Source organism: Rutidosis leptorrhynchoides, chromosome 4 (assembly GCF_046630445.1).
Source record: "Rutidosis leptorrhynchoides isolate AG116_Rl617_1_P2 chromosome 4, CSIRO_AGI_Rlap_v1, whole genome shotgun sequence".
NCBI classification, from domain to species: domain Eukaryota; kingdom Viridiplantae; phylum Streptophyta; class Magnoliopsida; order Asterales; family Asteraceae; genus Rutidosis; species Rutidosis leptorrhynchoides.
This window is the reverse complement of record NC_092336.1, coordinates 134,551,379-134,568,447: the sequence shown is the minus strand read 5'-3', so window position 1 is coordinate 134,568,447 and position 17,069 is coordinate 134,551,379. Positions and strand designations below refer to the sequence as shown.

Genomic DNA, 17,069 nt, shown 5'->3' with positions numbered 1-17,069 from the left:
AAAATAATAATAGACGCCATGAAAATGGTATAATCAAATTTCCATGGGTTTGAAATCCTGCCTGAAATTTAATTTAGGCTCTAAGAGTCAGTCAAGTCGCCAATAAATCGACGATTGATGTCGACTCAATAGAGCCACTTAATTAAATAATTTAATACGTTTGCTGTTAACAATATATAATAATCTGTTACTAATTAACAACTTAACTATTAGCAAAATGGCACCTAAATATATATAAAGCAAGTCCATTTAGAACCCAAATTATTATCAATATAAATATATAAATAAGCAATTAATATTCATCACAAAGATACTTACATATCGATCATTTGTACTAAAAAAAGCTGGTCCATACGTACCATCATGTATTTTATAAAAGAAGCGTTAATAATAATCAAAATAAGGATAAGAATCGGCCTTGCCTTACCGTTCATGAGATGTAGAATCCACTTTTAGAAGACTCCGACCTATTTTATATTCTTCTTATTATTTGGAGATACAAGTGACTTCACAAATATAGGGGAAGTAATATGATACCAACTCTGCGAAAGCAGATATTCGTTTCCTTCATGATGATGAAGTAAAAGCCAAGTTTTGTCCAGAATGTTATCGAGTATGTATGCAGTAGTTGCAGCACCATACTTATTACCTTCGTAATCACGTGGGACCAGTTCCCACCAATTATAGTTTTTCATCACCCATATTTTTCGGCAGTAACTATCATCGATATAATAGGAACAATATATGCATAGACGTTCTTCAAACATCCCTACTCTGTCTCGATCATCATATACATATTTCGTGTCATTAAGTAAGGGGATTTCTTTGAATTTCTCTGAAGATATATCAAACGAAACAATCATTTTCCTCTTCTTCTTTGTATCATTCATGAACCAATGAAGCGCCCCATCGTATAAAAAACCACAAATAGAATCATTAGTATTAGTATTATAAGTTAAATAATCGCCTTCTCCAACGAATTTCCATTTATTTGATTTTAAAGATAACACTTGAAAGCGCATATGATGCTCGGATTCATTAAGTCCGACAACAATCTTGTAATCATCGGTGAGAGAGTCATAACCAAAACCCCAACATACATTGTGCCTGTACTTGTAAGGAAGCATTGGTAGCTTTCTAACCTCTCGAGTGGAAGGATTAGTTACTAATAACTCACCATTATTTGAAGAGATACAAACAAGCCCATGACATGAACCAACTATCATATAATTATGCAAATTAGTGACATTATTGTAATTGATCATCCACGTTAATCGGATTCTTAAATATCCATGTTCACGATTGTTATTGTAGCTATGTTTAAGATGAGCTTTAACAAAATAATTAGATGATATTAAATTATACCATAACTTACAAACACTCTTGCATCGAAGAACATCTTCTACATCCAATCTTGCAAGTATATTCTCAGCCACATCTATTATAATGAAACGAAAATTGTGCTTTATATTATTAGATAGAAAATGCATTTGATTAAAAGGAAAAAAAATTGCGTTTAATAGCAGGTTTAAAGATAATAAACACGGAGTATATAGATGGAGTTGCCGCTTTCTAGGTTTTATGGGATTGTGTTTATAAACCGACGTTTTTTATTGGGCTTTGATATTTTAAAATTAAATCTTGAGCAAATCGGGCTATAAGAGAAAGGATTTGACTAAATTGACAAAGGTTGATAAAAATAATGTGCAAACAAATACTCAAATAAGCAAACATTCAAACTAATTTGCTAAAATTCATAGTATTATAAGTCTCTCGTTAGCCTACTATTCCCCGTTTAATTGGTATTTTGAAGAGTCCGACGAGTTTTTGACTTTTTGACTTGGTCATATTATTCGATTAAAGTTGTCAAAAATACAATTATTTTATTTAGATCGGCGAACTCAAATAGCCCACCTTAAAACTCAAACACAGAGCCTCACTGTTGATGAGTTACCACATGTATTGTATTTGTATCACTCTTGGTTAGATTCAATATGTAGTTAACTCCTTAACAAGTCATTTTGGTTGTTTGTTTATTGTGGAATCGCAAGATATTCTCCCTAACATTCTGATCCAACTGGTATGTCTGATACTTCCAAATATATTTCATTCCATGTTATGTCTGGTTTTGGACGGTAAAATTGATTAACATTTGTAAGCGAATGGGTGTTGTCTTGCACAGGATCGGATAACTTAGATTAACATTTGGACGGTTAGCAGAGCAGTTCACAAGATGATGATGATGATGATGATGATGATGATGATGATGATGATGATGATGACGACGACGACGATGATGATGATGAAGTCCCAGAACTCAGTGGCAGGTGAGACTTTTGAAGAAGGTGTTGCATACAGGGGCGATCCTAAGTGTTCACCCGTGAGGTCATGTGACACCGTTAGTTCGGAATTTGTTTTTACAAGATACTCTTCAAATTCTACAGACACCACTAAAATCAACTATAGGACATATTCTACATACATCTTTTTCTATCCTCTCTATCTCACACCATATATATATATATATATATATATATATATATATATATATATATATATATATATATATATATATATATATATATATATATATATATATATATATATATCTATAATTTTAATTTTAATTTAAGATTAATAATAATAAGGGTATGTTAGCGAATGTTGTAAGTGTGTAAGTCGAAATTCTGTCCGTGTAAAGCTACGCTATTATTAATCATTGTAAGTTATGTTCAACCTTTTTAAATTAATGTCTCGTAGCTAAGTTATTATTATGCTTATTTAAATCGAAGTAATCATGATGTTGGGCTAAATATTAAAGACAGGGTAATTGGGGTTTGGATAAAAGAACGACACTTGTGAAAATTAGACTATGAGCTATTAATGGACTTTATATTAACTAAACGATACCTCGTTAATTTAATATAAAGATTACAATTTGACGTATCTATTTATAACCACATACGCTTAATCGGGTACGGTGGGCGGGATATCTATAAATACGAATTATCGTTCATTTGATCGGACACGGGGATGGATTAATAATCAATAGATTTGTTGAAACAAGGGTGAATTACATAAAAGGGTAATTGGTGTAATTGTTAACAAAGTAATAAAACCTTGGATTACACGCAGTCGATAACCTGGTGTAATCATTAAACAAAGTATTAAGACCTTGTTACAGTTCGAATTCCCAATTAGTTGGAATATTTGACTTCGGATATAAGGATAATTTGACGAGGACACTCGCACTTTATATTTATGACTGATGGACTGTTATGGACAAAACCAGATGGACATATTGAATAATCCAGGACAAAGGACAATTAACCCATGGTAATAAATTAAAATTAATACGTCAAACATCATGATTACGGAAGTTTAAATAAGCATAATTTCTTTATTTCATATTTCATCGCACTTTTATTTACTGTCATTTTATTTATTGCACTTTTAATTATCGTACTTTTTAATTATCGCAATTTTATTTATCGCACTTTAATTATTGTCATTTACTTTATGCTTTAAATTAAGTTATATTTATTTTTAATATTTTACATTAGGTTTTAACTGCGACTAAAGTTTTAAAATCGACAAACCGATCATTAAACGGTAAAAACCCCCTTTTATAATAATAATACTACTTATATATATATTTATACACAAATATAGTTTTAAAAATATAGCGTTAAACTTGGCTAGTTCCCTGTGGACGAACCGGACTTACTAAAAACTACACTACTGTACGATTAGGTACACTGCCTATAAGTATTGTAGCAAGATTTAGGTATATCCACTCTATAAATAAATAAATAGCTTGTGTAAAAATGTATCGTATTTAATAGTATTTCGCAATAAAAATATAACTATTTAGTACTACACCTCGCACACATCAAGTATTTTTGGCGCCGCTGCCGGGGACTGCTTAAACGCTGGAAGCGAAACGCTATATATATATAAAAAAATATTTTTAATAAGTTTTAATTTCTTTTTGTAAAAATACGTTTTAAATATTAAAAATACAAAAATATAAAAAGAAAAACAAAATATATATATTTTTAAGAGTTGTTCAAAATATATAAAATTATAAAGTATTTTTATTTTAGTTTTTAAATATAAGTTTTATTTAGTTTTATATAAATATTCTACAAAAATATAAAACAGAAAAAAAAAGTAAAAACTTAAACGGGCCGATCACTGTAGTAGCCCAACTTTCTGGCCTGGTTTTCGATCTCATGCGACCGCATGGAGAAATAACAAACACCTCATGCGATCGCATGAGGTGATTTGACTGGTCTGGTATCCTAGTCCGACCAGTTTAGGGTTAGATTTAATTAATTATTATTATTAATTAAAACCTAATTAGGTTTAGTTTATTTTAATATTTAGTTTAGTTTTATTTAATTTGTAATATTTAGTTTAAATTAGTTTTATTAATTATAAAACTAATACTTTTATAAAATAAAAATATAAAAATAATATTATTATAAAAATTGTATTTTTATAAACTTTAAGTTTTATTTTTATATTTTGTATCTTTTTATTCGTAATTTGTATATTTTTCGTTCGTAATTAGTTTAAATTTAGTATTTTGCCGTAGCTATTTTATATTTCTAGATTTTTAGGCTTTGGCGTAAAATCCCTTAAGTACTTTTTCTTTAGACTAAGATTTAGATGCTTTAGAATTTTGCGACGTCGTTTTAAGATTTTAGTACTTTTTAAGTTATTGCCGTTTTGAATATAGTATTTCTTTTAAGCTTTAATACTTTTAGACGTAACTTTTAATTCTTAGTTTTTAGACTTTTAAGTTTCGACGCTGCATTTTATTATTTTTCGACGCATATTTTTCGACCTTTTATTTTTCGACGTTTTTCGACGCACTCTTTTTCTTTCTTATTTCTCGACGCTCTAGTTTTTAAGTGGTTAAATTGATAGACATCCAAAATTTTCTGGTTCTTAGTAATAGTTAGATTTGTTAGTGGCTAGTTGTGGGCTTCCGATTTAAAGGGTCCTGGCTACCTGCTGCATCTATTGGCTATTCGAAACGTGGGCAAAATCAGAAAAGTCTATTAATTTGATAACTTATATAATTTTTATCTTTTATAACTAATAGGATATTCAGTGAATGCACCGAGCAAAACGTTCACCACCTTTCATACGTTCACCACCTTTCATATGTTCACCACCTGTAACTCGATCAAGACATCTAGCCAATATTGTCGCCGTTGATTTTTCTTTAGAATCGTCATCCAGTTGACCAAGTACTCCAATTCAAATTTTCGATAATCCATTTTTTGAACCCGACCTCACAATTGAGAACCCGGAGGATATTTAGGGACAATTCAGAGATCCTGAACCACTAATTATTCCTCCTGAACCACAAATCACTCATCCAGAAATTGTCGAGGAAGAAACCATTAAGTCAGAATCCCTTAGTGATACAGATTCAACAAATTCAATCATGGAAAATCTGGAACCTCTAAGTATGGAAGACCGAATGAGAGCTAAACGCACTGGTCAAGGTCACGCAATTACTCAACCAGACATTAATGCGCCAGATTATGAAATCAAAGGACAAATCCTACACATGGTAACTAATCAATGCCAATTTAGTGGTGCACCGAAGGAAGATCCAAACGAACATCTTCATACCTTTAATAGGATCTGTACTCTATTTAAAATTAGAGAAGTGGAGGATGAACAGATATATCTCATGTTATTTCCCTGGACTTTAAAGGGAGAAGCGAAAGATTGGTTAGAATCGTTACCTGAAGGGGCGATTGATACATGGGACGTTTTAGTTGAAAAATTTCTTAAACAATTCTTTCCGGCATCTAAAGCCGTCAGACTTCAAGGAGGAATTGTTACGTTCACGCAAAAGCTAAACGAAACTCTATATGAGGCGTGGACAAGATTTGAAAAATTGTTGAGAGGATGTCCGCAACATGGTTTAGACACTTATCAAATAGTACAAATATTCTACCAAGGATGCAACATCACTACAAGAAAAGACATCGACATAGTAGCTGGTGGTTCCATTATGAAGAAAACCGCAACTGAAGCTTATAAAATTATTGATAACAGTGCTTCCCACTCACATGAGTAGCATCAAGAAAAAGATATCGTTAGATCATCTAAAGCGGCTAGAGCCGATTCTAGCCATGACTTAGATTCCATTTCTGCAAAGACAGATGCTGTCGAGAGACGAATGGAAAAGATGACTAAAGATATTCACTCAATACGAATTAGTTGTAAGCAGTGTGGAGGACCACATTTGACAAAAGATTGTCTCAGTATTGAACAAACAATGGAACAAAGAGAGAATGTTTCATACATGAACCAAAGGCCTGGAAATAATTATCAGAATAATTATCAACCGCCAAGACCAATCTACAATCAAAACCAGAATTATAACCGAAATGTTCCATACAACAACCAATAAGGTCCTAGCAATCAGCAAGTATCCAACAATACTTACAATCAGCAAAGACCTATTTTTCCAAACAAACCACCACAAACCGATGATAAAAAGCCAAATTTAGAAGATATGATGTCGAAGCTAGTTGAATCTCAAACGCAGTTTTTCACATTTCGGAAACAAACCAATGAAAAAAATGCTCAAGCATTTAGAAATCAACAAGCTTCTATTCAAAATTTGGAACAAGAAGTAAGTAACCTAGCAAGGTTGATAGGTGAAAGAAAACTGGGAAGTCTACCTAGCGATACAAATGCTAACCCCCAGAATGAAACAGCTAAAGCCATTACCACGAGAAGTGGTATTACACTTAAACCACCTGAAATACCTGTAATTTCTGATGACGCTATTCCCACTCCATAGGCACCACAACATGAGTAAGATAAGGAATCAGAACCGGTAGTTGAAAAGGTTAATGAAGATAACACAGTTAAGGTTAAACCTTATGTTAAACCATACCAACCACCACTTCCTTACCCGAGTAAAATGAGAAAAGAAAGACTTGAAGCCGAGCAATCCAAATTCTTGGATATGTTTAAACAGATAAATGTCAATCTTCCTTTCATTGATGTGATTTCATGTCATAACCCGACCTTAACCATAAGGACGAATACAATAACATATGATTTCATCGCGAGGAATTGACCTCTATATGCGACATTTTTCAAAAACTGCATTGGTTTTTACAATACAAACCATAGCTTTTATTACAAATACAAGGTTTAAACAACTTAATAATGATTATCGTTTAGCGATAATCTTAGACTTACAAACTTTACATGTGATAATAACAATATGACCTCCAACATATTTTACATTACAAATCCTCCGATATGCAGTTTTATTTTTGACAAAAATATGCATACTCAAGATCTTGCTTAAATTCAACATGTTGCAGCGGAAGCTTTTAGTTATCACCTGAGAATAAACATGCTTAAAACGTCAACATAAAGTTGGTGAGATATAGGTTTAATGCCGGCAGCGATATAAATATAGACCACAAGATTTCATATATAAACGTTTTAATAAAAATATTCTAAGTTGTTGAGCACTTGATAACCATACTTAACATTTAATCAACGTCGCATATTCCCTTTATTATGAAACCTTACTACACCGTACCAAGTGTAGTTAACGAAACGAAGTACTGTGCAACCGTTGAATACTGGTCGTCCAGTCCGGTTGGGGTTGTCAGGCCCGATAGATCTATCAACAGGATTCGCGTTTACAATACCTCATGTAAATAATAGTTACCAAGTTACAGGGAAGTATGCCAGTGGTACAACTCAACGTAGAATATATATTTTTAATCACTTGTGTCCATAACGTAAATCATAAAATGCATGTATTCTCATCCCGAAATATTTAGAGTTTAAAAGTGGGACTATATACTCACCTTTTCCTTGAAGGTATTTAACTCGACTTGGTCTCCGATAGATATCACGAACCTAACCATATATATAATATATCAACATATTTTCTTTTCAAGTAATCGTTACATATATATATATATATATATATATATATATATATATATATATATATATATATATATATATATATATATATATATATATATATATATATATATACTTATAATACTTTTAATATTTTCTTAGTCCGTAGTTAGCAGTCTGTTGTTAATGGTCCACAATTAGTTGCTCAATAAAATAAATAAAGACCCCATCGTATTTGTATTGATCAGAATTAATCTCGACCCATGGTACCATGTTGTCAAATGACGTGTTGCGTACATAAAGTACCGTGTTGTCAGATGACGTGTTGCGTACAATCATGAGGTCTTATGATTAATCTTCTCGTGTTGTTTACGGGTGGTCCTGGAATATATAAAATCAAATCATAAGTAAATATATATTAAATATTATGTTAATTAGCCAAGATATGATTAATCCGATTTTGTCATAATATGATATATTACAGGTTTTGAAGTGTTTTAAAAATCAAATTAGAAGGATCTATTTAGTTTGCGAACAGGCTTGAAATCATTCAAACTATGTTCTTGTTGTTAAAAATTTTATAACACAAAATAAGATAGCTATATAAATATGAATCGAATAAGATTATGAATAAGGTTACTACCTCAAGTTACTTGGATAAAGCTACTGGAAAAGATAGAAAATAATCTTGATCAAACTTTCTTATGATGATTATAGGTTGTTCATGAAGCTAGTTCTTCATGAGTATTTGCTGAGATTGTGAAGAACACTTAGAGTTCCTAAGAGTGTGTTTTTTTTTGGTTAGAGAAAGATGGTTGTAATAATGAAATGAAAAACCAAGGTGATGGTGATACTTATAGGACAATCTGGTTGTTGAGGGAACAAGGACAAATTATTGTGTTGAATTTTTGAGTAATAATGTATGCTAGCTTACAAATAAGATTTCCTCTTATCTAGGGCAGATCTAAAGCTGATAAGGATATTGATTTGATGTGTATTTACCAATAGTAAATACGCATGGATGATGAGTATGATACGGTAAAAGAAGCTCAAAATCGGGCTTTTATTTTGGGTCTAACCGGGCCAAAAATAAAATTTTAAGACATTTTTATTTTGGCTCTGCCCCTTGGACCCCGCCAGGGGTTGCCACCCCTTGGACCCCGCTTATCGGGGGCGCTGCCCCCGAACCCCCGTCATAATCAAGATAAGTTCAAACAAGTGTGCACTCCACACTTCCCCAAACTTTTTCGATATTTATCAAGATTATTTTGGTTACAAATTAATCCTATTACACTTAAATCATATTGGTGACATAAATCACAACAAATTATAGATTGTAAGTATATATGTCAAAGAACGTTACATATAGTTATCTTTTTGAAAACTTAAGTTAGTGGTCTCAAAGTATACTTATAACTCATTGTTGTTAGTTCACAATGAAATGTTAAACCATCCTTAAATCATGTTAAATATGTATAGATATGTACATATACATAATCGTATAATTATCGTGTGTTATATAGTTCGTGATATCATCGGTCAAATTGGACGGTCAAACGTTGTGTAAAACTCTTTTCAAAAATATAAGTCTCAACAGTTTGGAATGCTTATCATGTTGGTAAGGTTTAATTTATGTAAATATTAATCTCATAAGTATAGAACGATCGGAAAATTCCGGGTCGTTACATTTCAGGAATGCCATGATATGCTAAATTCTTAAAAGATCTAATCACAAATAGAAAGAAAATGGAAGAACTCTCGGCTGTTACTATGAATGCAAATTGTTCTGCAGTGTTGTTGAATAAGATACCAGAAAAATTATCTGATCCAGGAAGTTTCACAATTCCATGTTTTCTGGGTAGTCTTAGTTCAATAGAAGCATTGACAGATTTAGGTGCAAGTATAAATTTAATGCTGTATTCACTATACGCTAAACTAGACATTGGAGAATTGAAACCAACACGAATAAGCATACAACTAGCCGATCGATCAGTAAAATATCCTAGAGGGATAATGGAGAACATGCTAGTTAAAGTTGGTACTTTAGTATTTCCAGTAGATTTTGTTATTTTAGACATGGAAGAAGATTCTCGAGTTCCTCTCATATTAGGAAGACCATTCTTAAACACGGCTAAAGCAATAATAGACGTGTTCGGTAAGAAACTGACCCTAAGTATAGAGGACGAGAGTGTTACCTTTTCTGTTGATAGAGACATGCAACAACCGCAATCTGCAGATGATACATGTTATTACATTCAAACTATATATTCACATGCAGAATTGTTAGAAGAATTTCCAGAATTACAAGGAACAGGAGAATGTTCTTTAGGAGAAGGAACTAAACCAATTAATGAAGCTGAAATGTTAGCTACACTCATGGCTAATGGATATGAACCAAGAACAGAAGAAATTCAAATGCTAAAAGAAGAAGACAGATATCGATACAAATCATCGATAGAAGAACCACCGACATTAGAGTTAAAGCCACTTCCAAACCATTTGGAATATGCTTATTTACATGGTGAATCTGAATTACCTGTAATAATATCGTCTTCTCTTACTGAAAATGAAAAATCTCAACTCATTTCTGTGTTAAAAGCTCATAAACCAGCTATTGCATGGAAGATTCATGACATTAAAGGCATAAGTCCTTCGTATTGCACACATAAAATCCTTATGGAAGAAGGTCATAAAACGTATGTGCAACGCCAACGAAGACTAAATCCTAATATGCAAGATGTTGTTAAGAAAGAAATTATTAAACTGCTAGATGCAGGTTTAATTTATCCAATCTCTGATAGTCTATGGGTAAGCCCAGTTTAATGCGTACCTAAGAAAGGTGGCATGACTGTCATCACAAATGAAAAAAATGAGCTTATTCCTACTAGGACTGTAACAGGATGGCATGTTTGTATTGATTATAGAAAATTAAATGATGCCACCAGAAACGATCACTTTCCCTTACCTTTCATTGATCAAATGTTGGAAAGGTTAGCCGGAAATAGTTACTATTATTTTCTTGACGGTTTTTCTAGATATTTTCAAATTCCAATAGCACCCGAAGACCAAGAAAAAACCACATTCACGTGCCCTTATGGTACTTTTGCTTACAAACGCATGCCATTTGGACTTTGCAACGCCCCTGCAACCTTTCAAAGATGCATGATGGCGATTTTTCACGACATGATAGAAGAATGCATGGAAGTTTTCATGGATGAATTTTCAGTCTTCGGTGATACTTTTGAAACATGTCTAGTTAATCTTGAACGAATGCTTATTAGATGCGAACAATCAAATCTAGTACTTAATTGGGAGAAATGTCATTTCATGGTTAAAGAAGGCATCGTTCTTGGTCATAAAATTTCAAAGGAAGGAATTGAAGTGGATAGAGCTAAATTAGATGTAATTGCTAAACTTCCACATCCCACCAATGTTAGAGGAGTTAGAAGTTTACTAGGGCATGCCGGTTTTTACCGACGTTTCATAAAAGATTTTTCTAAAATTGCCACTCCTATGAATAAACTCCTAGAAAAGGATGCTCCATTCATCTTTTCAGATGAATGTATCAAATCTTTTAATATTCTTAAAGAAAAACTCACTAATGCGCCGATCATGATAACGCCAAATTGAAATCTACCATTTGAACTCATGCGCGATGCAAGTTATTTTGCAATGGGAGCCGTTTTAGGACAAATGATTGAAAAATGATTTCAACCTATTTATTACGCTAGTAAGACGTTACAAGGAGTACAAACAAATTACACAACTACTGAAAAAGAACTCCTTGCTATTGTCTTTGCTTTTGACAAATTTCGTTCATATCTCGTTCTAGCAAAAACGGTGGTTTATACCGACCATTCTGCTCTTAGATACCTATTTTTGAAACAAGATGCCAAACCACGATTAATTTGTTAGGTCTTACTCTTACAAGAGTTTGATATTGAAATCCGAGATAAAAAGGGAGCAGAAAATCTCGCCGCTGATCATCTTTCTCGTCTTGAAAATCCCAAATTAGAAGTTCTAAATGAATCGGCCATACAAGATAACTTTTCTGATGAATATCTATTGAAGATAGATTATAATGAAATTCCCTGGTTTGCAGACTATGCAAACTACTTAGTATGTGGATTCCTTGAAAAAGGGTTGTCGTGCCAAAAATGAAAGAAATTCTTTAGTGATATAAAACACTATTTCTGGGAAGATCCACATTTGTTTAAAAGTTGTTCCAATGGAATAATACGCCAATGTGTATTCGGAGATGAATCTAGTCAAATCTTAAACCATTGTCACACAGGACCAACATGAGGGCATTATGGGCCTCAACTAACAGCAAGAAAAGTTTACGATGCTGGATTCTATTGACCTATAATTTTCAAAGACGCACACCTTCTTTGCAAATCATGTGATGCATGTCAAAGGGCCGGAAAAATAAGTCAACGTGATGAAATGCCACAAAATGTCATTCAAGTATGTGAAGTATTTGACGTTTGAGGTATTGACTTTATGGGTCCATTTCCAAAATCTCATAATAATCTCTACATTCTCGTTGCCATTGATTATGTATCTAAATGGGCGGAAGCACAAGCTCTCCCAACTAACGATGTACGAGTTGTAGTCAACTTCTTAAAACGTCTTTTTGCTAGGTTCGGAACACCGAAAGCTTTAATAAGTGATCGGGGTACTCATTTCTGTAATAATCAACTTGAGAAAGTTCTCAAAAGATATGGAGTAACTCATAAAATCTCAACCGCTTATCATCCACAAACAAGTGGACAAGTTGAAAATACCAACCGAGCTTTAAAACGTATTCTAGAGAAAACCATAGGATCAAATCCAAAGGAATGGTCCATGAAATTGGAGGATGCACTCTGGATTTTTAGAGCAGCCTACAAAACTCCAATTGGAACCACACCTTTTAGACTCATTTACGGAAAAACATGTCATCTTCCAGTAGAAATTGAGCACAAAGCATTTTGGGCTTTGAAGACATGTAATCTTGATTTACATGAAGCCGGACGTTTACGATTAAGTCAACTAAACGAATTAGAAGAATTAAGACATGAAGCATACGAAAATTCATTAATCTATAAAGAAAGAACGAAGAAATGGCATGATAAAAGAATCAGAAGTTCAAAAGAATTTAAAGAAGGAGACTGAGTTCTTCTTTTCAATTCACGATTCAAGCTATTTCCTGGAAAATTGAAATCAAGATGGTCTGGACCATTCATAGTCAAAAGAGTTTTCCCATATGGAACAATAGAGTTAATAAATTCAAATGGAGTTGAATTCAAGGTTAATGGTCACAGAGTTAAACATTACATAGATAATCTAATGGAAGTTGAAGATGAAGTCAATCACAATTTTGACACCACAGCTAACTAAGTGTGGGAAAATTCGAATCTTTTTAGGATAATATGTATTTATGTTAGAGTTAGATATTCTGTTTTCGTGTAGTTTCCGAGAATGGAATCAAAATGGTCTTTCCCTAGCAGACCCTAAAGAACTAGTCTTCTCCCTCCATTCCGAATTTTTTTTTTTTTTTAGGTTTTACGAGATGAAGAATTCCTTTGAACTAAACCATGGTCTAATGCTACATGCTATGATTACTAAACGTAATAATGACACCCTTCCGAGTGAATTGGTATCATTCATAAGAGGCAAAATGGACGGAGTAAGAAAAGAACTCAGGAAAGATCATCATAAGATACATTTTGGTAAAGGCAAATCAAAGTTCGCAACAAAAAGAAGAGCACGACACCTTGAAAGATGTCATAAATGCGGAAAATGGTCACATGAAGGTAAATGTTCAAACAATCAAACATATTCAAATACTAAATTTGTTACTCTATGCAGAGAAGGACCGTTTATATGTTTAGAAGAAAATATATTGAAGAATCGAGGTTACGCTTACGTAGCTATGGAGAACCAAATCACACGACTCTCCTATGAGTCGGCTAAAGCAGGTCTCTGAGAATTTTATCTCATAGGTAAGTATGTACAGTTTTTATTTTTTTTATTTATTGCTTTTAACCTTTTGATAATAAACGCTGAATCGTTCGCTATAAAGTATTAAATTGGTATTCAATAAAATTAGGTATGCGTAACCGAAATTATTGATATCATACAAAAATTTATTACATCACTGCGAAATTTACCGTTTATTCTTAAGGTATAAATATCTTTAATCAATCAACCTAAAATATTTCAAAAATTCTTCAGGAGTAAAACTAGGTTATGGAACCGAAATTACTTTACCGAAAATAGGGGCGTATATTTTTGATAATATTTGATTAATTAAAGTGGGATAAAAGACCAAAAATATTTTTAATTTTAATTTTTACCTTGTTTTTAAAATTAATATATAAATATTAAATTATTAATGTAAATTTTTAAAACCAATATATTTAAGTTTTTAAGTATTTTTAAAAAAAAAATTAATATTTTTAATTTAAGTTTGTAAATTTAATATATATAAATATTAATGATATTAATTTGAATTTTTAATTTTATGCATTTTAAATTTAAGTTTGGTGTGAATTTAAAAACAAAAATTTACTTTATTTCATTAAGTTAAAAATTTGATATCTAAAAATTCGTCGTGAGTTGAAAACTAGGTCGTTGAACCGAAATTGCTTTACCCGAGGGCGGGACGAGAAATTTTATTATCATTAATTTTAATCTTATTGAATTAAAGTATGCCAAAAACATTTAAAAAACCCAAAAATCTTTGCTTTTAAAACAATGCTTTGAAATGACAAAATTTTAAAATTTTGTCGAGGGACGGACTGGGACAACGATCCGAAACGACCTCGTCCTAAATAACAAGGAAAACAAAATTTCAAAATTAATTTAATTATTTGTTTTAATTAGTTAAAGGTTTAAAAAAAAAAGCAGGGACCCCATGCGATCGCATGGGGTTTATGCTTATTTACCATGCGATCGCATGGAGGAGAAAAACAGGTCAGGAACAAAAGGCCACGAGCAGTCTGTCTAACACAAAACACACACATACATACGCAAAATACTCCCAAAAATCACCAATTTTTAACCAAATTCAACCAAATCTCTTGCTATAATCTGCTTTAATCATGAATTTGTTAAGAAGTTTTTCAAGAAAGGTAAAGATTTCACCCCTAAACTCTTTTAATTTTCAGTTTTAGTGTTCTTGAGCTAATTTTTACCTAATTTAATTTTGTTGATTTTTAAGTGTAATTAGAGTTAAATTGTTAGTATATTATGCATGTATAACCTAGATTGATGCTATTTAACATAATTTGAAGGCAAAAACTTCAAAATTTTTAGGAATCTAGGGTTTGTGTTCTTGAGCAATTTGGGGTTTTTTTGATATAAACAGGTTATGGCCGATTTTTGTCATGAATTATTGCTAAATTAAGTAGTGTAACATGTTTAGGGAGCTAAATGATCCAAACTTTGATCCTAAACATGATTTTTGAGAATTAAAGTGGACTTTTCAAGTCTAAAATTCATGAACTTGATTAATTTGAAGTAAATGCCATTTGAAACTTGTTTAATTGCTAGTAATGGTTATTTTAACATGTTATTTGAGTTGAATGCTTATGAAAACATGTTATTTTCATATATGCTTATTTGAAAAAGTGTAGAATTGTTAAAATTGTGAAAATGTGTAGAAGTTTAATTTTGATTTAACATGTTATTGTAATTATTTCAAGTTGTTATTTTGCTAACACTAATGCATATTTGGATGCACAAATTTTATGTTTAATGTGTTTTGCAGAGATATACTGATGCTGATGGTGCATCATCGTCATCTAGGTAACCTGTTCTGGAACCACAACCAGAAATGCAATATGAGCCACAATATGAACCGGAGCAACAACAGGAACAAAAACAACAACCTGATCAACACGTACCATACTATGATCCGCAACAAGAATATGTTAATTCCTACATTCAATTTCTGATTCATCCAATAATAGAATACCCAACGATTCATGAAGAACAGTTGCATCCTAATTTTAGATTTGATCGAAGTTGGAGAGATTACCTGACATATCAAAGTAACAAATTTAAACTGGTAACGAAAAATGTAAAAGTGATGAGGGTAATCGATTGGGAGCCTTTGGAAAGGGTCCAACTAGTTAACTCAGTTAGACATCATCTGATCCAAAGGTATGGCAGCTCTTCTTTTCCCGATTGGGAACGTTTATTCACCATTCGTAGGCCTGTATATAAGGAATGGTGTGTTGAGCTTATGAGTACTATATCACTTAATGCGGATGTAGTTAGGTTAGATGATAGAAGTTTTCTTAGATTTTTACTTGGCCGTAGGATGTACAGGATGTCCATGCTGGACATGGTCAGGGCTTTACAGATTTACACTCCTGGTGAATTACTACTACCTGATTGTACAAATTTGATTTATCATGGTGAAAGGGTAGATAGGAATTTTGACGCGGATGCCGTCTGGAGGCGTATGTCAAATTATAATGTTTTTTCGCTGGGAGGAAGACACTCCTATTTAGATATTAACGAAGCAGAGCTACGTATTATACATAGATTTTTAGCTAATTCGATTACACAAAGAGGTAAAAACAAGGAGAATATGACCTTACACGACTTATTTTACCTTAAGTGTATTCGAAACACTAGAAGCTTTGTTAATATCCCCTACTGTGTTGGTTTTTATCTGTCCAAAATAGTGGCAGGAATACAGGACGGGGGAATAATAGGAGGAGATATTTTTGTTACTCTCATTGGAGAGTATTTGGGTGTAGTTGGGGATCAAGGGGTCCACTGATGGTGTGTAGGGAACAGGTTGATACTTTAGGATTGAAGGTCTATCAGGGTGCAAAGGTATTAAAGAGCAGACGCAATCAAGCAGTACCATATGATGGTCATCATCCACAGGTAGAGAGAGGTTCAGATGAAGAAATGGAGGAATCGGATGACATTAGGGATGTCATTAGGGAGGCTATGACTGATGTCTACCAGCGTATAGATGAGGTAGAAATGACAAACGAGGCTAGACATAGTCAGTTCGAGCAGTGGCACGCCGAGAATGTGTATGAGCATTCCAGGCAACGACAGCATGATAGATGGCACTATCATCAGCATCAGATCATGAGCCAGCTATCACCTCAGGTACCAAATAACTA

The 17,069-nt window shown here is 32.7% G+C and overlaps 1 protein-coding gene across 1 annotated transcript; it reads right to left on the bottom strand.

Annotated features, from left to right (window-relative positions):
* Positions 1-467: 467 nt before the first annotated feature.
* On the bottom strand, positions 468-1,490 carry LOC139841017 (F-box/kelch-repeat protein At3g06240-like). Its single transcript, XM_071831253.1, has one exon. The coding sequence runs from the start codon at positions 1,488-1,490 to the stop codon at positions 468-470; it is 1,023 nt and encodes a 340-aa protein (XP_071687354.1).
* Between the last annotated feature and the right edge of the window lie 15,579 nt (positions 1,491-17,069).